The following is a 24,814-nucleotide window of genomic DNA, read 5'->3' on the forward strand; positions in this document are numbered from 1 at the left end:
GCCGACACCACCACCTCTGCGATCGCTCAGTCTTGGCGAATGGGTCCAGATGAGACCTCCATGGGTGAGTGCCGCGGGGGAAGTGGAGTCGGTGGCCTGTACCCAGGTTTCGGTGACTGCTAGGAGGTTTAGGGAGCGGGAGATGAAGAGGTCGTGGATGGCGGTAAGTTTGTTGCAACTCGAACGAGCATTCAGGAGTGCAAACAAGAGATGGGGAGGAGGGGTGCATGTATGAGGTTGAGGCGGTTGCGTCGGCTGGCGTGAGCAGGGGGGGCTCTAGGGGGGGGGTGAGGTGGTGAGGGGCCAGGGTTCGGGGAGATGTCTCCAGCTGATATGAGAAGGAGGAGGGTGAGGAAGGTGGCATGGGAACGGGAGGTGTAGGAGCGTGTGGGTCTGGACGTGGTGGCAAGTGGGTCAGCGGGGAAGTGGAGTAGCAGGAGGAGGTGGTGGGTGCCGTAATGAGGAGAGGGGAGAAGCGAGGGGGCGATATAGAGCTGCTTAGTGGGGGTGGGCGGGTAGAGGGAGGCGGTTTTAAGGATGGAGGAGAGGAGGACGAGGAGGAGGAGCGCGGGCGGCATGTTGGGGTGAGCGGGGTGCTGGAAAGGTCAGGGGGGTGAAGGGGTGCTGGTCAGGGATGGCAAAGTGAAGTGTCCGAAATGCCGTGGGAGGTGAGGGGGTGCAAGTCCGGGATGGTGAAGCAGAGCGTCTGAAGCGCTGTGGAGGAGACTATTGAGTTCTTCTGGGAGGGGAGAGGGAGAGTGGAGGGCAGCAAGGATAGCAGCTGGTTGGTAGTAGTCTGCGGGTGAAGTAGGTTGGTGTCCGTGGGTGCGGCAGCACGTCATCAGTGGATGTGGTGGTTCGTTGAGCGGAGGGGTCGTAGGGCGCGACGTCTGGGGTGCAGTAGGCGCGGCATCTGGTGATGCTGGCGGCTTGGAGACCGGAGAAGTTGAGGCCAGGTGTTGAGGGCTCGGTGTCGGGAGGCGCTGAGGGTGCTGAAGGGCCCAGCGTCGGGAGGAGTGGAAGGGTCGTCATCAGGAGGTGGTATGGATCGACGTCTGGAGGTGGAGTAGGCTAGGCGTTGGCAGCTGTAGTAGGGTCAGCGTCCGTGAACGAAGTGAGCCGGCGCAGGCGGATGTTGAGGGCCAGGCGCTGAGGACTCAGCGTCGGGAGGCACTGATGGTGCTGAAGGGCCCGGCATCAGGTGGTGTATGAAGGAACCGGCGTTAGGCGGTGTAGAGGGGCCGTTGGCAGGAGGTGGTGAGGACCGACGTCTGGAGGTGGAGTGGGTTAGTCGCAGTCTGGCTCAGCGTCCGTGGGTGAGGTGAGCAGCGCAGGTGGATGTTGTGGGCCAGTGACTGGGGGTGCTGGGGGACCTGCGTCGGTGGGAGCGGTAAGGCCACGTGGTAGGCTTGGCTCCGCCGAATTGGATAGGGTTTGGGCAGTTCAGTGGTAGGTGCCCCAAAGGGGAGGCTTACCCTTTCGGTGCAGGTAGCGGAGGTGCAGCGGCATCCTGGAAAGGTCCCTGGTCTGGGGCCGGCTGGTGCAGGGCAGCCCGCAGGGTACTGGGAGGCCCAAAGCAGTTCCCAGGCAGGGCCGCTGGGTGTTGGATGCTGGGTGCCCCGAGGTGGCGGCAGGGTGTCAGCAGCTGGAAGCGGGCGGTCTGGGGTGGTCCCTGAGCTAGCAGGGAGGGCTCCAGGGAGACCGTGAGGCCGTGCCGGTTCCTGGTGGTCCAGGGTAGTCAACGAGGACCCAGGGCTGATGGGGAGGGCCCTGGGCAGGCAGGCAGGTCGGTGGGACCCGGTGGGCAGAGCGGAGACAGTCCGGGTGGATGTCCGGCGATGCGGTCCGGTCGCGGCTCGGCCGCGGCAAAAATTGAGGCCCCGGCTTCAGGTGCGCGGGTAGGCCACGATTCCCAGAGCTCCGGGAAAAGGTCCAGAAGCCTTCCCTGGTGGTCGGGCTGGGCCGGGAGTGTCTTAGGGGCCCCGCTGGGGTCCGCTGCGGCCCGGATGGCAGCGGATTGGGGCTAGGAGCGCAGGAGCTCCTAACGCATGTCTGCTCCCGCCGCCATCTTGAATAAATATATTCAGGAGGAATGGATTTAGTGTTCATGACCCACCTGTGCTGATCTCTGTAGGAGTGTCCTCCTCTATAAATGTCCCCGTTATTCCATCCTCCTCCATAGACTGCTGATCATCCCTCACATACGCCTCTTCTTCTTCTGCTTTCACCTCAAATTCTATATCGATTGGATCTCCACTCTAAATCAAGGAAATGAGAGAAAATATCATCTGTAAGATATAAGGTCACAGAAAATACCCACACATTGTCTCCATGAATTCATGTTCTAGATGCTCCATCCCACCAACCTTGTAATAGTGAGGGATGGTGTGACCTTCCTGTGTGGAATCCCGGGAATACAGAGGACGGGGACATCTCTCTGGTGGGTTCCTGGTATTAGGTGGCTCCATCATATCCTTGTGTCCTTCTGAAAACTCCTCCATCACTCCATACTCCTCATCCTCCTCTTTATACTCTTCTTTAACATCAATATTATCATCCCCGAGGATTCCACTCTGAAAGATATAATAAAACATTCATTGTAACAAACATGCTGTGTATAAATCACAACTACCAATAATTGTCATCATCTACCTGATGATGGTGAGGGATGGTGTGACCTTCCTGTGTGGAATCCCGGGAATACAGAGGACGGGGACATCTCTCTGGTGGGTTCCTGTAGCTGGATGACTCCACCATGGTGTCCTGGTACAGATCTTTGTGTTCTTTTAGAAGCTCTGACTCCTCCATCCCCCCATCCTCATCCTCCTCCTCTTTTATCTCTTCTTTAACCTCAACTTTAGGATCTCTCAGGTTTCCACTCTGAATATATAATAAAAATGCCATCAATGGTAACAATGCAGATAATGTACAGATCCTAATGATACTATCAGTGATTGTTCCTCATCTATCTGATGATGGTGAGGGATGGTGTGACCTTCCTGTGTGGAATCCCGGGAATACAGAGGACGGGGACATCTCTGTGGTGGGTTCCCATGACTGGATCCATCTGTAGGAAACACACACACTGACTGAATCCATTGTTTCTATGTGTTTATCAGATGATGGGGGATCTAGGTGGATCCTCCGTACTGCTCTCTCCTTTACAATAAAGTCTCCTCTTACCCGGTGATGTGAGGGGCGGCTGATTGTCCATCATGACGTCCTTGTAGAGATCCTTGTGTCCTTCTAAATACTCCCACTCCTCCATGGAGAAATAGACAGTGACACCCTGACACCTTATAGGAACCTGACACACACAATGATACAGTCACCATCCAGACACATCCCTTGTCTGTTACTGGAGAATGTCCCAGAATTCCCGGCACCGCTCACCTCTCCTGTCAGCAGCTCAGTGATCTCTCTGGTGACTTCTAGAATCTTCTTCTTCTTTCTCTCTTCTATCAGGGAGGGAGGTGGAGGCAATGTGATGTCATATGATCTCCAGACTTCACAGGAGGAAAACTCTACATCTGAACACAAATAGTCACATCAAATGATATTCCCAGAATCCTCCTCACCTCTCCATTCAGGTCTCCATTTTATTAAAGCCCCACTTCAGGCTGAGGTATAATTCCCCCCCACAGGACCCCCACACTACGCAGGGTATAGGCTTGTTGCAGCATTCTGATGTCATTACATACAACGCAGGACCAACAGTCCCACTTTACATGTGAGGATACCAAGGGGCCCCACATCCTAAGAGGAACAGGGAAAAAGACAAGATGGAGGGACATTGGGAGGAGGAGCTGTGAGGTCAGTGTGATGTCATAGGATTCTCTGACTCTGGATGGAGGGACATTGGGAGGAGGAGCTGTGAGGTCAGTGTGATGTCATACGATTCTCTGACTCTGGATGGAAGGACATTGGGAGGAGGGGCTGTGAGGTCAGTGTGATGTCATAGGATTCTCTGACTCTGGATGGAGGGACATTGGGAGGAGGAGCTGTGAGGTCAGTCTGATGTCATAGGGTTCTCTGACTCTGGATGGGGGGACATTGGGAGGAGGGGCTGTGAGGTCATTGTGATGTCATAGGATTCTCTGACTCTGGATGGAGGGACATTGGGAGGAGGAGCTGTGAGGTCGGTGTGATGTCATAGGATTCTCTGACTCTGGATGAAGGGACATTGGGGGGAGGAGCTGTGAGGTCAGTGTGATGTCATAGGACATATAGACTCCGGATGGAGGGACATTTGGATGGGGAGATTTGAGGGGTCCTCTATATGAGACTCCCATGCAAACCAAATCATAGTTCCTGGGTGCGTCCTACCTCTCCTAAACTGAAGAGTGAACTTTGACCTTTACCATCCAGAAATCTGTCCGGAATCTGTGGCAGTAAGCGGTCATGTGATCAGGTGACGTGCGGAGGAACGGAGTGTAAATAGCAGACAATTGTCTCCAGAGCCCCTAATGGTGGGGATGGATTTGGCGGCGTGCTGGTGCCAAGTTTCCTCCCCCCAGGGTCACTGCAGGTGTGGAGAAAAGCTGTGTAAGAGGATATGGAGGAGAGATGAGGAGGAGGTCCAGGAATCAGGAGAAAGGTCAGGGCAAGCAACAGACGAGCGCATCCAAGAGACCAAGCCGGGGTCACTACACAGAAAATCAATCCAAGGAAACAACAGGCAGGACGAGGAATAGCAAGAAGGAGCTGAGAGACAAATGAGAATATTGCTCAGCCAATGGGAGATGATCTCAGCATGACTTCCATCATGAAGAAGATGAGGGGGAGGGGAGGAAGTCACTGAAGGTGACCATAGATCCATGGAAATTCAGCTGGTTCAGCAGGGATCGCTCACATTTCCATCCATGTGTGGCCACTGCCGGATAAAAGCCACTCCCCCAGCGGCTGCAGCCAATAGCTTCAGTGCTGATCTGTGTATTCTGAGAGCGGAGGAGTCCCCCCATTGTCAGAATACAAGAGTGCAGCGGGGAGGATTCCCCCATCCACCTACAATGTGTGGATGGGGGAATCACTTCAGTTTTTATGGTCATCCCGCTGGCTGAACGATAAAACTGAACCATGTAGGCCAGCTTTGGGGGCAAATATATTATCATCAACTCCTCCCCCTGAAGGGGTTCATCTACGTATTACCTCCTCTGCCGCCAGATCCAGGAATGTCTCCTCTTTGCTTCCTCCTGATTTACCTCTCCCCTAAAATGTCCTGTCTGTATCTGACATCACTTCCTGTCTTTACCTGACATCACTTCCTGTCTGACATCACTTGTTTGTCTTCCATAGAGACTTCCTGTCTGTACCTGACATCACTTCCTGTCTTCCATAGAGACCTCCTGTCTGGGTAGAAGTGAGATCCCCACCTTGTGGAGCTCAGAGGAACTGCAGCCCCGAGAAGCGTCTGGTAGTGTGACCCCGGCCTTGTGCTGGGTGTGTATGGACTGTAGATCCTTATAGAGGGGTCACCTCCAATCCCACCAAGGGGGACAGAAATATATGACTGCTCGGGGGAGGGGTTTTGGCCCCTTTGATTTTGCAGTAACATTGATTGTAGATTTAGTCCTGTAGAACATCTGGTATATGGATACAAAGCCCCCCAGCTGGGAGTAAAGGGTGGAAATGGCTGGTGACCCCCAGATTTGGGCAATGATGTCATCACTATAAATGGATAAAACCCGCGCTATGTGTAACAACTCCAAACCTACAAAAACCTTCTAGCGGACTGCTGCTGTAACAAAGGGAAGGATTCCCTGTCATCTAGAAGAGCATTATGTGTCACAGCGCTGTCCTATTGTGTGTGCACAGAAATCATCACAAATACACTACAAATATGTGGAGACATTCAGAGATAAAGAGCTCGGGGCTCCAAATCCTATTCTCTGCACATCCACTGCTTCCACTTTACACCCACTTCATTGGTCTTATGGGGTTTATCAATAAATGAAGGAAACTGAACCGTGTGCAAATCCATCCACAACATAAAGTGCTTTGTGCTCAAGATGCTGCTCCATGCAGATCCACTGCTTCCACTTTACACCCACTTCATTCATCTCATCAGATTTGCTGCTATAGGAAATCATTTAAAATGATGGTAAAAACAATTCTGCAGCTAATTGGCCACTAGGATTACTTTTACATGAAAGCCGCCCACCAGCTAAGAAACCAGCACTAGAATGATGCCTGTAGCTGCAAGCATCCTCCCGGTATAACCACTCCAAGTCCAGCGACGTTCCAGTACATTGCTGGTCCATGTTGGACATATATGTACCAGCAGAGAACACGGACATACGATGAATCGGGTCTGCGGACCAATATGACTGCAATTCATTCTTTTCTGTAATGTCCATGTTGAGGGTTCGGCCCAATAAGTTTTACATTCATAACCCGTGATAGAGTTCCATGTGAATTGTGTGACAAGAGCTGAATTTGGGGGGCGGCCATGTATTGTGGTGTATAAATTGCCTTGGCCCACAATTGGTACAAATCTTCTGTGAAGAACAGTGGAGGGGCTGAACACTAGTGCTGGCAGTGACCGGGCCGATCCGGCTAACACTGAGTATTGGGGACACTATACAAGGCCGGCACTTCTACACATGTATTGGTTTCACTGTATATAATTCTATGATGATCACTCATTAGTATATGTTTGTATATTCAGTATTTCTATTCACTTATTATTTATATATTAGGTAGCGCTGCATCAATTTATTGTGTTTTTGGTTGTTTCCCTGTCATAAGGTATATGATAGATGGCAGCAGCTTCCTCTTATTAGGAGTTTTTTATGTCATCAGTATTGAGTTAGGAGTGCAGGAGGTTCACACCATTAAATTCTAGGAGCAGACCTCCTCCGTACTCCATACTGATGACCTAGAAGGGGCTATAAATGTGTCCCCTATAGATAATACCGGGACTAAAGGTTGTCACCATTTCAGCACACACAACTTAAGGTTTGACATGTTGGATATCTATTTACTCGCTGCAACCTCGGCTTTTATATTTTTACACATAAATGGGTCATTTATTGCTTTTTTGTGCCATGAAATTAACTTAAGTGTATTTTTTACTGAAATTTGGCATTTCCTAGACTTTGTGATAATATTTTCTGACATAAAACATTAGAACTGCCACTATTTTATTCTCTAAAGTCTCTACTTTCAGAAAATCAATATTTTGGGGGTTTCGTGTCATCTTTAGGGCTAAAATGATTTTTTAAATGTTTGCAAAAAGGGCTCTGGAAGTGAAAGGGAGGAAGGATAAGCCGGATACTCCCCTTTCCTGAGGAGCAGCCAATCGGTTCTCATTACACTGCAAGGTCTCTCCCCTCCCTGCTAGTCCCCGGGTGCGGTGCTGGAGACAGGCGGGGGAGGGGAGGAGGAGATAAACAGAACAATGTTACACATATTAAATGTTTTAGTCGCTATAAAGTCCCTTTCATTTTTGAAACCCCCCGGACATTCCTTAAAGAGCCTCAGATTTATATACATTTTCTGTTAAAAAGGAATGTTTCCTTCCTCCTGAGCAGCAATGTAAGGGGCTCTATGCTCCATACTCCTGACCCCGGCACTCCATCATTGTGTTGGCTGCATAGTGTAATGATTGCCCATTGGCTGCCTGTGTAGTGTCATCATTGCCCTTTGTAGGCCATGTATGGTCAGGATGGTCCTTGTCTTGTCTATTTATTGTCAGTGCTGTTTGTTTAGAGGACCATATTACTAGAATTTATCTCCACAATGAGGAGAATGTTCCGGCCCCGGAAGTGGGGGAATGTTCTGCCCCTGAAGGGGTTCATCTGGGTTCCCACACTATATATGTGTGTATCATCATCTGCTGGAGATAAAAGACGTCACAGTGACTATGGAGGAAGAGGACAGACGTGACTATGGAGGAAGAGGATGAACGTGACTATGGAGGAAGAGGATGAACGTGACTATGGAGGAAGAGGACGGACATGATGATGGAGGAAGAGAATGAACATGACTATGGAGGAAGAGGACGAACATGACAGGGGTTACTGGGTGTAAATAGGAAATAACATCTTATTACCTCCTCTGCTGCCAAGTGCAGCAAAATATCTCTGATCTGCTTCCTCCCAACTCACCTCTCGGAATGTCCTCTCTGTCCCTGACATCACTTCCTGTTTGAACCTGACATCACTTCCTGTCTGTATTCCATAAAGAAGTCCTGTCTGGGGAGAAATGAGATCCCCATCTTGTGGATTTCAGAGAAACAGCAGCCCCAAGAAACTTCCCCTAAAGACCATTCCAGCATTGTATCTACCTTACAGGGATACCAGGGAAGATCAAAAAGAACTAAAAAACAGTAAGAAACAATAAATCTAACTCTTATGCAACCAACTGTTTAAAAAGGATATTTTACTACAGATAGAAAAGTCTTAAAGACACAGAATACAAGATAAAAACAAAATACATAATAAAACAGAGACCTCCAAAACAGATCTTTTTGGGTAAAAAAAATGCAAAAATAAATCCAAAGGCATAAAAATATCTATCAATCCACTGATAATGAAGATGTTAGACATAAATGACAAGGATGTAATGGTCACAGAGGAATGGTGGTGGAGATCTCTCACAGTAAGAACACTTCCTTGAATGGTTCTATAAATAAAGAATGAATCCTGGAGGGAATAAAGCTGTAAAGCAATAAATAATATATAAACTGGGCCATCCACTTCATCCATAAAGACATTGTGATTGAAGATCTTCTAGATCACATAGAAGGAGGACTCATCCATGATTTCATACATTTGTTTGGAAGGATAGAACAATCCTCAGAAGGGAACATGTAGGATGACAGGAAAGGCTCCTGACTGGTGAGATCCTCCAAACATAATGATGACATCCATGAACTGGAGCGAGCTCGTTGGGGTGATAAAGCCAATCTGGAAACACTGTGTAGACGTTCTCCAAGAACTCAGCACACTCCAGGTGTGGAGAAAGTCTCCAGGTGGGTTTAGCCTGTCATTTATCATAGGTAGAAATGTCCACACATGGACTTCCACAGGGACCCCCAGACTACATATAGATCCTGTACAGTGTCCCCTGTAATGAACTGCTTCCCACCAGGCCTATAGCAGAATGACAGCTGAGGGGGATCTCTCCCATCCTGGGTGGACATCATATGAAGTCCTCCAAGTCTAGTGGCTCTGCTGTATCCTGATATGTCACCTGCTGTGTCCACCAGATGACAGATCATTGTACCAGGCCAGCCCAGTACCATGTGATTGCTATGACCAATCACAGTGATCACATGACAGTTGTACACAATGAATGTCTTTCATTCATAGCCATTCATTGTGTACTATTGTGATGGTCTCTGTGATTTGTCACTGGCTCACTACCTCTACTGGAAGTTTACTCCAAGCATCTACTACTCTTTCAGTAAAATAACACTTTCTGAGATTAGTTGTGAACTTTCCTCCAGTTAGTTGGAGGTCATGTCCCGTGTTCTTCATTTTGGTTTCATATTGAAAATCCTGCCCTCCTGAACCTTATTCACTCCCTTGTTGTATGTAAAGGTTTCAGTCATGTCTCCCCTTTCCCTTCTCTCCTCCAGACTGGACATGTTACGTTCCTGAAGTCTCTCCTGATATCACTATTTGTATTCCCCGTCTCTGGACTCGTTCTATCTTATCAATACCTTTATGTAAGTGAGGTCTCCAGAACTGGACACAGTATTCTAAATGAGGTTGCTGGTGACCCCTCTAGTGATATAAAGATCTATACAGAGGAATCAGGACCTTCTTCCTCCTGCTGGTGACCCCTCTAGTGATAGAAAGACCTATATAGAGGAATCGGGACCTCCTTCCTCCTGCTGGTGACCCCTCTAGTGATATAAAGACCTATATAGGGGAATCAGGACCTCCTTCCTCCCGCCGGTGACCCCTCTAGTGATATAAAGATCTAAATAAGTACCCCAAATCCTTTTCTTCTGAAGTGCTGTCAAGCAACATAACCCCCATGTTGTACTCTCTCAAGGGATTCTTTTTCCCTAGGTGCATTATGTTGCATTTAGAAACATTGAACTGCAATTTCCACTTCTCTGACCAATCATCCAGCAATGCCAAATCCTGTTCCATGTTACAGACACCTCCAGGGATATCCTCCTTATTACACACCTTGTGTGTCATCAGCAACGAGACATCCCCTTACCCAACAACCCTTTACATCCCCTTACCCAACAACCACTTACATATAGATTACATAGAACAGCTCCCAGTACAGAGCCTTGGGGTACACCACTAGTGACTGCTCTCTGTTCTGAGTGAACCCCATTTACAACCACACTCTGGTATCTCTCCTTTATCCAACTGCACATCCACTGAACCCCCCAAGGGCTAAGTCCTAGCTTGTCCAACTTCTGTATTAGATCATTATGTGGAACTATATCACATGCCTTGCTGGAATCAAGATATTCTATGTCCACAGCACCACCCTGGTCCAAATCATTGGTGATATAGTCAAAAAGTCCAATCAGATGTGTCTGCCATGGTCTGCCCCCAGTACAGCCATGCTGCTTTGGATCCAGCAAGTTGTGTGTTTCTAGATGATCAATGATCCTTCCTTTCAGGAGTGATTCCATTAACATGACTACCACCGATGTTAGACTCACTGGCCTGTAATTGCCGGCTTCTACCTTGCTGCCCTTCTTGGATGGAACACACTGTGCACTCCATTACATGAACAACATGGGGAGTGCTGCAATCATCATCTGATCAGGATACAAAGGGGTATGAGCCAATCCTAGATCAGCAGGTGTCTACAGGTTACCACCCCACAGGGTTATAAGCCAATTGTAGATCAGCAGGTGCCTACAGGTTACCACCCCACAGGGATAAGAGCCAATCGTAGATCACCAGGTGCCTACAGGTTACCACCCCACAGGGATATGAGCCAATCGTAGATCAGCAGGTGCCTACAGGTTACCACCACACAGGGATATGAGCCGTTTGTAGATCAGCAGGTGCCTACAGGTTACCACCCCACAGGGTTATAAGCCAATTGTAGATCAGCAGGTTGTCAGAACTGTTCTGGCTCACAGAATGAAACAGGAAGGCCTGAACTTATCATCTCTACATGGACATGCTGGAAGCCATTTTGTTCTGTATATTCTATTTCATGGTTTCTGAACACAGATTCTAAGAGCCTTCCAAGGTGGTTACAGCTTATGTTCCCAGGTTATAAATCTGGGGGAGGTATGGTGGGATCAGACGGCTACAAGATGAAGACTAGACATGACACCAAGTGGTAAGATAAATGGATGAGTCCATGTCTAGATTGAACAAAGGACACAAGAACTGGTCACAATGATTATTTCCCATGATCCTCTGGAAAGAGTGCATATTATACCTTACATTGTATATGGTGTTATTATTATGTGACAGGAATATCTGATCCAAAAATGTCAATTGTATTATTATTAGTATTACATGAAGTGAATGCTTGCTTACTTATGTTATCCAGGTTTATATTACTATATTCCATTTCCACATACATATATTTATATGAAATGGTTTAACAATGAATACATATTGATATATTGGGGATATTCTGTTTGTAACATTATAAAGTATCAGTTTGAGTTCATTGTATGACAACGTTGTTATGTTACAGAAGACGTGAGATAAGAAGTCTCAGTATAATGACCTCATCTTTTTGTAGGATGTATAGGTAGATTTTTCTTCTCCAGAATCACTTAATACATTATTTGCAGTGACTTTGGTACAAGTTTGTCTGAAACCAACCCGTCAGAAAAGCGGTTATCTGGTAATATAGTGATGTCCTTACTAGCCAAGGTTAAAGGTCAACCCTTGTCATGTTGCAGAAGACATGTCAGAGAAACCCAAATCCTTCCCAATCCTATACTGCCCCCTATATGCCGATGATGTCAAACAGTAATATCGGAAGTGCATGGGCCGCCATCTTGGTATAGGACCATCACATATCCCAATAGAGATTTCACCCTGCAGTGTCCCAGGTGGACACTTTTAAATATGAGTTCATTATTATATTATTTTTATAAAGGTATTTTTTTTGGCAATATTACACTATTTGGAGTGTTCTTTTCTATGATATGGAGCAGAGTTGGAGAGTTTTAAAGAGCTGAGGGTGGTGAGCAGTTTGTACCAGTATACCTGCCTGGGTTAAAAGGGGAAAAATGCAGTATGACCTGGGATGCAGGTCAAACCTGAAGGTGAGGGCAATAGTGTGTCCGGGGTGTATGCACACTGAAGGGTGACACAAGAGCCCTTCATCTGGATGTGAATGAGCAGGAATGTGATCACTGGTTATCACTTGAAGCACCGTGCAGGTAAAGGCACAGATCACTGTCATTTTGGAGGAGTATTGGACGGTGGATTGTGAGCACTGTATATAAAGGACTTCCCACGTCGATGCACATGAAGGACTATATTATGTGGAGGTGATTGGTCACTTGATAAATATGGTTTAGAAGATATATGAATATATACTAGTACATGGGATATAGGATATAGGTGTCAGGTAACCACGCACATCTATGCACATACGTTTATCACTTCTCACACAAGGTTTTGCACATATTGCATTGATTATACTCATTTGTATGTTCTATCTATTTATATTATGGTATGAATACAGTTTGCTGATCATGCACATGTTTGCACATGCGTTCAACGCCTCACATTCGGTATTAGTACCACTGCATCTGATTGCTTCTATTTGTGCTCTGCATTTATATTCACTTACATAGAAGACCCTGTTAACACCCCTATATTGGAGGAAGACTATGCCCAAGAAGAAGACCTCCAATTATTAGTGACATCCAAATCTCAATTCAGTATTAGAGATGGATTACTGATAAGAACATCCAAAAATGGTGTCCAACAATGGGGAGTCCCCACTATATGTAGAGGACTCAGGTTACAACATGATCATGAAGCACCTACAGCAGGTCACCGAGGTGAGAAGATTCCCTACGAATTACTCCGGGATTATGCTTACTGCCCTCATATGTTGAAGAATGTTCAAACCTACTGTCAGGGTTGTCTAGTTTGTGCTCAGTTTCAGCCATCATGTCCAACTTCAGAAGAAGGGTTTCTCATTGTCATGGTCCAATTTGCAGATTGATTTTATTGGTCCTGTCACAAAATCATCTACAGGAAACAAATACATGTTGACAGTCACTTGTTTATTTACTAAGTAGGTAGAATGTTCACTGGCTCCCAATAACACCACTGAAACATGTGCCACGTCACTCATTAACCATGTATTTTCCACATTTGGGCTTCCTCAAAGGATTGATTCGGATCATGGCAGACATTTTACAAGTGAGGTAATGTCTAAGATGTGGAAAATGTCAGGTGTCAAATGTAAGTTACACATTGCCTATCGTCCAGCATCTAGCGGAGCAGTAGAGTGCTATAACCAGTCAATCATCAACATCCTGAAGAAATTCATGAAAGAATCAGGTAAAGACTGGGATATGACGTTACCTTTAGTGCTCATGGCTATTAGAGCAACTCCAAGTACCACAACCAAGATGTCACCATTTGAGTTGATGATAGGTAGGAAAATGTACTTCCACAACTTCTGTTGTATCACACATCTGACCATAACCTGATCAATGCAGCCACGACACATCAATATGTTGAAAACCTTCGACAGAACCTACAACATGCTTTTGCCTTTGCACAGAAGAATCTAGAGAAAGCCGTGATAAGCAACTAAACTTATTACCATCTCAAAACTACCAAGAAGGAGCATAAATTATAAAATGTATTTATACAACTGTGCTCCAGATAGAGTCAAGGAAAGAAATGTCTTCCTTCATGGAAAGGTCCGTATACTATTACTGACAACATTTCACCTGTGGTATATAAAATAAGAATTGTCATAAATGGAGATTGTGTGGACAAATGGGTTCATATTAATCGATTCTGTGCTTGTCATCCTAGGTGTCAACTGAGAATGATGCAAGGTGATGTAGAAGAAGATTTTTAATTTGTACCATAAGAGAATGTTACTATAATGATTGAACATTCTGATGTTTTTCTCTCAACATCCAGATGTTCATATCTCAAGTCCTATGCAGTTTTATTGGACATACCAATTATAGCAGAATGCCATAATAATGTGGCCATTCAGTTAATATCCAGCATAGCTAGAAAATGTAAATAATGAATTAATGAATTGATAATAATACATATTAAAACTGTTTTTCTTTAACAAAATTCATATTGACTCCATATTGACCAAGACTGAAGGTCCAAACAGACCAGATCATTATTTGGTAAAGATGCGGATGGCTACCAAAGACACAGCGATCGTTTGGATGGACTTAATCCTTGGTGTACACCTCAAGTCCGAACCTATCATTGGACCGGGTCCCTCATCAGGAAAGATGTTCCAGGATTCTTAGTAACAGAAAGAGAGATATTATCTCAGAAGATCTTTGTGAATTTGGATCCAAAGATATCCATTGAAAGAAACTACAACATATCCCAGCTACAACTTGTGGAAATACAAGAATGGTATACTGCCACATAAACCGAGCTCAAGCAAGAGTACGGGTCATGTTGGAACACCAGGAAAACATTCACTACTCAACCAATGTCTACAAATCAACAACCAAAGTGATTCATCAGATTTTTGATTACAAGCTTTGTATTCTCGATGTTGGGTATGATGGTGGAAACAACTACTTTGCAGTTCATTTCATTTTTATTAAGACACCACCATGCCGTTATCAGTTTGGATGAAAAGAGGAAAACATTCCTCAATCCAGGATGAAGAAAGGCCTCACTCTTTGCAGTAAATGACTTATACTCTGACCTTTGTCCCAGATATGTCTTAGGTTGTTCACCTGAATACCATGGAGAAAAAGGGGGGAAATGACGGAACTGTTCTGGGCTCAGAGAATGAAACAGGAAGGCCTGAACTTATCATCTCTACATGGACATGCTGGAAGCCATTTTGTTCTGTATATTCTATTTCATGGTTTCTGAACACAGATTCTAAGAGCATTCCAAGGTGGTTACAGCTTATGTTCCCAGGTTATAAATCTGGGGGGGGGGGTATGGTGGGATCAGACGGCTACAAGATGGAGACTAGACATGACACCAAGTGGTAAGATAAATGGATGAGTCCATGTCTAGACTGAACAAAGGACACAAGAACTGGTCACAATGATTATTTCCCATGATCCTCTGGAAAGAGTGCATATTATACCTTACATTGTATATGGTGTTATTATTATGTGACAGGAATATCTGATCCAAAAATGTCAATTGTATTATTATTAGTATTACATGAAGTGAATGCTTGCTTACTTATGTCATCCAGGTTTATATTACTAGATTCCATTTCCACATACATATATTTATATGAAATGGTTTAACAATGAATACATATTGATATATTGGGGATATTCTGTTTGTAACATTATAAAGTATCAGTTTGAGTTCATTGTATGACAACGTTGTTATGTTACAGAAGACGTGAGATAAGAAGTCTCAGTATAATGATTAAAGTGGTTGTAAACCCCAAATATTAAAAAATTACTTTTTTCCATAAATGCATTTTAATGTAAACATCTATACAGCTGTGATTGTACCTCAGAAAAATGCTCCTTTAGCTTGTCTCCGCCCTCCAAAATCTGCTGGTCTGTGGGCGTGGCTTAGGACCAGAGAATAGTAGGTGGAGATGTGATGTCACACAATCCCCCAGTTATACCCCCCTCCAGCCTCGGCTCAAGAACAATCACTGGTGCTGATGAGTGCTGAGTTGTGGATCTTGTGAAGGCAGAGACCAGCATGGAGAGGACACCCCCTCCCCCACCCTTTGCAGTGTATTACATGGAGGCTCATTCTGGTCTCTTCCTCAGCACAGCCTGTCACTCACAGGAGAAGGGGAGTGGTGACACCATATTTCTGCTGGTGTCAGATTTATTCTGCTCAGAAGATCAGGCGGGATTTCTGGAGAAAGGGATTGCTTCAAGATACCAGACTAAGCTGAATGGCTCAGTAAAGGTAAAATCTACCCAACTGCAGGATGAGACTGATTTGTGTTTTTTAGGTTTACAACCACTTTCAGTAATACATTATTAGCAGTGACATGGGTACCAGTCTGTGTGACACCAAACCTGGCAGAAAAGCAGTTCTCTCTAAATGTAGTCATGTCCTTACCAGCCGAGGTTAAAGGTCAACCCTTGTCATGTTCCAGAAGACATGTCAGAGAATTCCTCATCCTATACTGCCCCCTTCAGGTCACTGAAATCAATTAGTAGAGAAAATAGCACCTAGTCTGACGTCATTGTGAGGAGAGATGAGCTTTGCCCGCCTAGGTTTTATTTGGAGGGATAAAAGTAAGAGACGGACAGAGAAGAGGACACATCACAAAACAAGACCTCACAAGACAGGAGACAAGGGGCAACAGACGGACACAGACACCCCCTGAAGTGAGCGCACTGAAAGCTGACATCACTGACACCATACAGTCCATATTGGGAACTAGAACTTTCATTTTCCTCAGATAACTTGTACTCCCCTTATATCTCCAGATACATTGTTTAGTCCGATAACGGTTCTGGTGAGCACAGGAGGGGATGTGACGTCATTTTACCTGCAGTATAAATTATTATCATTTCCCTCCTCTGGGGAAGATTGATTTTACATATCCCTGAAGCTGATTCTGGCTTCTAGTCAATGGTTTATCCGGATGTATACAGTATATATATGACAAGGTAGACTACTTCATGTAACATTACATCTTCATCTCAGATTGTAAGCGGATTGGATTGGCCTGTGTATGGGATTCCAGATCAAGTCATGGCAAGGTACACGTTGAGCGTTGAATATCTGGGTGTAGAGAGATCACGGGGGGGATTTGTATATCTGTTGTCACATGTTGCTGAGTTACTGATTTCTTACACGACATTTCCAGACAGTTGGATGTAATTCATTAATATTTGGAAGTAATTGCTGGCTTGTATTTCTCCCCATTATTGTGGATTAGATCATTGTACTGTTATCTTGTATTGTTTATTATTTATCATCACCTATTATATTTCATCCCCATTTTGTACTGATTTATATTATTAATAAATATATATTTTTGCACATTATTGCGTTTTATTTTGTCTTCCAATTATCACAAATACAGAACTGGGATGTCGGTTACTTTGTGAGAATTAGTAGGGAATCTCCTTCATTCCAGATCCCGCCTGTTTCCATGAATTGTATACGGATTATTTCCTCACAGATAAAGTTCTGACAATTTGTACCGTTCTGGTGTTTTTGATCCTCAGAAATGAGATCTGCCGTCATCAGACATGATGGATTTTCAGACATCTATCCCATAGTTTGTAGACTCTATAACTCTCCTACACACTGAATCATAGACACTGATTGGGGTTATTGTACCCAAGAAATGGCGCAGAATACACCTTTGTCTACATTTATAAGGAAAGACCATTTATTTGTAAAAACAAGAAACAAGAAAAATGGTAACAAGTGGCGTTTAATACCACCAAAATAAATATCTATTTGTGTGAAAAAAAATGATAAAAATATAATTTGGGTACAATGTTGCATGACTGTGTAATTGTCATTCAAAGTGTGAGAGCGCTGATAGTTACCAGTCAGCCTGGGCAGGAAGGGGGTGGAAGTGTCCGGTATACAGGAGGTAGAAATATTTATTTTTAAACACACCTCAAGTGTTTGTGAAATCTCCCACCACAAAATGTACTCAGCCAATCACAGGGCAGGACTCCATTTTTACTCTTCTCCTGATATTAATGGCCGACCCGGTCCCACACTTCATCCATGTCTTTGGGGACCTCTGATCTCCTTATGGACTGTTTCTTCCATGATGAAGATCAGCCATGGAGTATATCTGAGGTGTATATCAGGGTGTGCTTCTTCCCCACATGAGAGCTGGGATGTCCAGCAACATTCATCTAGAAGACATTTCCCACACTCAAGGCACTAATACACCTCCAGGGTTGTGTGGGACCCCTGATGTACAGGAAGACAGGACTTCAGTGAGGAACATTTCCCTCACTCAGGACAGGGAAGTGGCTTCTCCTCATGTGAGATCTCTGATGTCTTGAAAGATCGGACTTCACTGAAAAACATTTACCACACTCAGGACAGGAATATGGCTTCTCCCCCGTGTGAGATCTCTGATGTCTGGAAAGATGGGACTTCCTTGAAAAACATTTCCCACACTCAGGACAGGAATACGGCTTCTCCCCCGTGTGAGATCTTTGATGTGTGTAAAGACTGGACTTATCTGAAAAACATTTCCCGCACTCAGGACAAGAATACGGCTTCTCACCTGTGTGAGATCTCTGATGTCTGGAAAGATGGGACTTCATTGAAAAACATTTCCCACACTCAGGACAGGAAAGTGGCTTCTCCCCCGTGTGAGATCTCTGATGTCTGGAAAGATGGGACTTCCTTGAAAAACATTTCCCACACTCAGGACAGGAATACGGCTTCTCCCCCGTGTGAGATCTTTGATGTGTGTAAAGATTGGACTTCACTGAAAAACATTTCCCACACTCAGAACAAGAATACGGCTTCTCACCTGTGTGAGACCTTTCATGTATGGCAAGATCTGATTTTTGTGCAAAACATTTCCTGCACTCAGGACAGGAATATGGCTTCTCCCCTGTGTGGGATCTGTGATGTGTGTAAAGATGGGACTTGTGTGGAAAACATTTCCCACACTCAGGGCAGGAAAACGGCTTCTCTCCCGTGTGAGATCTCTGATGTGTGTAAAGACTGGACTTCTGTGAAAAACATTTCCCGCACTCAGGGCAAGAATATTTCCTCGCCCCCGTGTGAGATCTCTGATGTGTGTAAAGACTGGAATTGTCTGAAAAACATTCTCCACACTCAAGACAGGAATATGGCTTTTGCCCTGTATGCGATCTCTGATGTCTGTAAAGATTGGACCTTTGTGAAAAACATTTTCCACATTCAGGGCAAGAATACGGCTTCTCCCCTGTGTGAGATCTTTTATGCACGTTAAGTTTGGATTTGAAATGGAAACCCTTCCCGCACTCAGTACAGGAGAAGTTCTTCCCTGTTGGAAGGCCGGCCCGGACCCGCACAGTCTGAGGTTCCTCAGGATGCGAGGAATCCGATGGTCCATCTACACTGGGTGGTGCCGGATGGACATTGGAGGGAGCCGGGTTTTCTCCTGGACTATACTGTGTGATGTCCTCATCTTCTACTTTCCAGTCTGGAGACAAAGTGAGACAATCCTCAGAGGTTTTCCTCATCTCCCGGCCATGGACTAAAATACAAAGACAAAGAGGATTACTAGACAGGAGCTGATTGGTTCCCCCAAACCAAGACTCCGCCCACATCAGGCAGCTTGGTCTCTGAGGAGCTTACAATTCCACCCTCAAGGGAACTAGGAAATGGCTCCTCTGATCTCCTACCAGGTCATTTCTTTATTCATGGACCTTAGTCAGAGAGTGAGGAAACAACCAGAACTGTCTTTTATAGGAGGGACAGTGATGAGGGGATTATAGGACGAGGGTCCCCACCCCCTCTATCACTCATCGCCATCTTCCCAACACAAGAAGTACTGCACTTCCTTATTTACTCCATGATTTAGTCATGAAGAACAGCGGGGCTGAGCCCCACCAGAGGTCAGAGAGTGAGGATGGGGGGAGAACAACCAAGATGAAGACTGGACTGATCCTGAAGACCACCATCATTGGGGTATTGACTCCTCCTTCATTATCACTTTCTGTTTAAGGGTCCAAAGTTGGAGGATGTTATCACATTATTATCACCATGTAAAAGTCTGTGCTCCAATCACATCATCCGATATAAAATGTCCAGCTGGGAGGAAATGGGAGGAACAAAAAAGAGGTTGAGAAGAGCTTATGAATCAACATTTTACTGCCAGCTGAACCCCAGAATCTCCATAAATCCAGTCTAGATACATAAATTGTGTCTGCAGCACAGAGAAGGAAGATTATCCGAGAGAAATCCAGGAATACAGGACGGGGAACACAGCTCAGGAAAGTGACCAGGGGATTACAGGCTGATATCACCCAGTCCCCGCCCTACTCTGGACCAATCAGTGAGCAGTATGGGTGGAGGAATGGATTTAGTGTTCATGACCCACCTGTGCTGATCTCTGTAGGAGTGTCCTCCTCTATAAATGTCCCCGTTATTCCATCCTCCTCCATAGACTGCTGATCATCCCTCACATACGCCTCTTCTTCTTCTGCTTTCACCTCAACTTTTATATCGATTGGATCTCCACTCTAAATCAAGGAAATGAGAGAAAATATCATCTGTAAAATGTAAGGTCACATAAAATATCCACACATTGTCACCATGAATCCATGTTCTAAATGCTCCATCCACCAACCTTGTAATAGTGAGGGATGGTGTGACCTTCCTGTGTGGAATCCCGGGAATACAGAGGACGGGGACATCTCTCTGGTGGGTTCCTGTAGCTGGATGACTCCACCATGGTGTCCTGGTACAGATCTTTGTGTTCTTTTAGAAGCTCTGACTCCTCCATCCCCCCATCCTCATCCTCCTCTTTAATCTCTTCTTTAACCTCAACTTTAGGATCTCTCAGGTTTCCACTCTGAATATATAATAAAAATGACATCAATGGTAACAATGCAGATAATGTACAGATCCTAATGATACTATCAGTGATTGTTCCTCATCTACCTGATGGTGAGGGATGGTGTGACCTTCCTGTGTGGAATCCCGGGAATACAGAGGACGGGGACATCTCTCTGGTGGGTTCCTGGTATTAGGTGGCTCCATCATATCCTTGTGTCCTTCTGAAAACTCCTCCATCACTCCATACTCCTCATCCTCCTCTTTATACTCTTCTTTAACATCAATATTATCATCCCCGAGGATTCCACTCTGAAAGATATAATAAAACATTCATTGTAACAAACATGCTGTGTATAAATCACAACGACCAATAATTGTCATCATCTACCTGATGATGGTGAGGGATGGTGTGACCTTCCTGTGTGGAATCCCGGGAATACAGAGGACGGGGACATCTCTCTGGTGGGTTCCCATGACTGGATCCATCTGTAGGAAACACACACACTGACTGAATCCATTGTTTCTATGTGTTTATCAGATGATGGGGGATCTAGGTGGATCCTCCGTACTGCTCTCTCCTTTACAATAAAGTCTCCTCTTACCCGGTGATGTGAGGGGCGGCTGATTGTCCATCATGACGTCCTTGTAGAGATCCTTGTGTCCTTCTAAATACTCCCACTCCTCCATGGAGAAATAGACAGTGACACCCTGACACCTTATAGGAACCTGACACACACAATGATACAGTCACCATCCAGACACATCCCTTGTCTGTTACTGGAGAATGTCCCAGAATTCCCGGCACCGCTCACCTCTCCTGTCAGCAGCTCAGTGATCTCTCTGGTGACTTCTAGAATCTTCTTCTTCTTTCTCTCTTCTATCAGGGAGGGAGGTGGAGGCAATGTGATGTCATATGATCTCCAGACTTCACAGGAGGAAAACTCTACATCTGAACACAAATAGTCACATCAAATGATATTCCCAGAATCCTCCTCACCTCTCCATTCAGGTCTCCATTTTATTAAAGCCCCACTTCAGGCTGAGGTATAATTCCCCCCCCCACAGGACCCCCACACTACGCAGGGTATAGACTTGTTGCAGCATTCTGATGTCATTACATACAACGCAGGACCAACAGTCCCACTTTACATGTGAGGATACCAAGGGGCCCCACATCCTAAGAGCATCAGGGAAAAAGACAAGATGAAGGGACATTAGGAGGAGGAGCTGTGAGGTCAGTGTGATGTCATAGGATTCTCTGACTCTGGATGGAGGGACATTGGGAGGAGGAGCTGTGAGGTCATTGTGATGTCATAGGATTCTCTGACTCTGGATGGAGGACATTGGGAGGAGGAACTGGGAGGTCAGTGTGATGTCATAGGATTCTCTGACTCTGGTTGGAGGGGCATTGGGAGGAGGAGCTGTGAGGTCAGTGTGATGTCATAGGATTCTCTGACTCTGGATGGAGGGGCATTGGGAGGAGGAGCTGTGAGGTCAGTGTGATGTCATAGGATTCTCTGACTCTGGATGGAGGGGCATTGGGAGGAGGAGCTGTGAGGTCAGTGTGATGTCATAGGATTCTCTGACTCTGGATGGAGGGACACTGGGAGGAGGAGCTGTGAGGTCGGTGTGATGTCATAGGATTCTCTGACTCTGGATGGAGGAACATTGGGAGAGGAGCTGTGAGGTCAGTGTGATGTCATAGATAAAATGCACGCCCACAGTGACTAGCTAACTGAAGTGTGGTCCGCCCATGACTGGGGTAAAGAGGGAATGAGGGGACTTTGAGCATATAAGAGTGACCGTGATATACTTTCACAGCCTTCACTATCTTTGGTCACCACTAGAGGGAGACGCCACTCCACTCCAGCTGGCTGACCACACACAGGCAAACACAAATCTTACATACAATCTTGTGCAAAGGTTGGGGAGCAATCTAGCAATTGGCACACCTTTCTAGGATTCCTCCAGCTATCCTACAAGCTAGAACCCCGGTGTTAATCAGTCTTCCACTGTCCACCCCCCCCCCCCACTCCGGACACACAACAAACAGTAGCTTGCCACCACCCAACAGTTTGTACGCAGACTGGTCTGCTGGGCCACCACACACACACCGATCTCCGTCTGGCAGATCTGCTACTTTACAATCTGCATGCTATCTGCCAACACACAGTGCAATTACATACAGATTGGCAATGAACTTAGACCGAGCACATAGACACTACAATACAACAATCTCTCTGGAGATATGAGCCTGAGCTTAGTACACAGAAGTCACTTAATAATTTTATGATTTAATACAAAAAGACACACAATTGGCTATTGACTATAACATAAAAGGGAATAAAAACAGAAATAAAACCTTACCAAGATTTATCCTGCGACTGGAGGAAGTCAAAGAAAGTCTGCAATTCACCAGTCATATTGAACCAACTCCGTACGAATCACCCCGTCCATATCTCAGGGCCCTCAATTTATTATTAGGACTTTAACCCTTGGCCAATCAACCCTCAGGGGTGTTCCTGTACCAACCCACAGGATGTTCTGTGTTCTGAGGTGCCCAATCTTGAATGGGCAAGAAACGATTTGGATCACTGAGTCAGGAAAATGATTTCTGACACAAGCGCATCAGTCCGATCGCGACAGTACCAATCACTTTTCAGCTATCGCAATCAGGTGCCATATAACCATTTTATGCGTTTCTCTGGGATTCTACAGAGGCTACAAATACTTTTTTACATGCAGATGTAGCCTACAGTGTGTCCAATCAGAAGGAAGCATTTTCATCTCTCTGCAACTAATATTTTAGCTTTTAAGAGATATTAAATAGATTCCTCTGATCTATTTCCTGCTGACTCTTGTAGCCAAAATGACTAGGATTCTTCTTTTAGGTTCAAGAAGGTGGCAAAGTCTGGCTACATAGGTGATGTTTTATTGGCATCCAGGTGTCACCTCCAGGTAAGAAGCTGCTCTGTCCTTTCAGATGCTAATTGGTGAACATATTTCTCTGACTGAATACTGAACACTTATCTGTAATAACATAGAATGAAAGTTGTGACGGACAGCAGAAATATTCTTTTTTTGTGTGTTGTCTGAAGTTCCTGGGCCTCACAGGGGGAGGGGAAATGGGATGTATCTCTATATAGAACAAAGGCAGCATGGCTCTGTGTGGCTGGGGAAAACCAGTCCAGGCCACTTCTTAGCAGAAAGTTGGGGGTGGGGACAATTGCAGGGCCATGTGGACTCGTTGTTGGGAGAGCTGGAGTCATGATGGACAGGGCTACTCCTGCCTGAGCCTTAACTAGGAGATGCTTGGAACTGTACTTTGCTTTGTACACTGCTGGCTGGTGAGTCCCTGAATCACTACCCTGTGAACTGCCCTCTGCTGAGTGCCCGGACCTCCTGCCTGCCAGAGCTTCCTTCTGCTGTGGGCCCTGCTACCTTGCCTGCCTGAATTGCCCTCTGCTGTGCCCGGACCTCTTGCCTGCCAGAGCTACCTTCTGCTGAGTGCCCTGATTACCTTGCCTGCCTGAATTGCCCTCTGCTGTGCCCGGACCTCCTTCCTGCCAGAGCTACCTTCTGCTGTGGGCCCTGCTTACCTTGCCTGCCTGAATTGCCCTCTGCTGTGCCCGGGCTGTCTTTGCCTCAACTGCCCTCTTCTGTGTGCTAGAACTACCCGCTGTTGCTGTGTGCTGAGCATGGTCGCCCCTGCTGCTGTCCGCTGTGAACCAGGACATCCCTGTCGGACCCGTGAGTTTATGCTCTCCTGTTTTCCCTGAACTGTTCTTGTACTCCCACTCCACCTCCCTGTTGGATTACAACTACTACAGACACTCACATCACCCCCGTTTGGATTATAAACTGCTGTAGTGACTTTAACTTTGCCTTGGGGCTGGACTACAAGTATTTTGGACTCTCTCTCCCTGCACTACTCCCCATTGAGTGACTGTTGTTGTTATGATCCACCAGGTGGTGCCTCTGGCTGCCCACTGGACAGACCTACCCAGAGCGTGGAGTCTAAGCCCCGGTCTGTGCTTTCACCAGGGCCCCTGATGGTGGGGATGGACTTGTAACAGACCAGGGCCAGGTCACGACCTCTGAGCAGGCCCACCAGTGGCAGAGGGAGCCTCCGGGGATGTATGCAGGTACCGGGACAGCCAGATGTGAGAAGGACGGCGGGACCTAGCAGGATGGTCACGAGC

At 45.9% G+C, this 24,814-nt stretch overlaps 1 protein-coding gene across 1 annotated transcript in view; it reads right to left on the bottom strand.

Annotated features, from left to right (window-relative positions):
* Positions 1–24,814, bottom strand: part of LOC149443089 (uncharacterized) — a 139,759-nt gene that overhangs the window by 7,763 nt on the left and 107,182 nt on the right. Inside the window, exon 7 of the mRNA XM_089655940.1 lies at positions 18,167–19,072. Coding sequence (XP_089512066.1) covers positions 18,167–19,072 — 906 coding nt within the window. The remainder of the gene's footprint in view (positions 1–18,166; positions 19,073–24,814) is intronic.

The sequence above is a fragment of the Staurois parvus genome, unplaced genomic scaffold, assembly GCF_062004578.1.
Source record: "Staurois parvus isolate SC_StPar_1 unplaced genomic scaffold, SC_StPar_1.0 ptg000877l, whole genome shotgun sequence".
NCBI lineage: Eukaryota > Metazoa > Chordata > Amphibia > Anura > Ranidae > Staurois > Staurois parvus.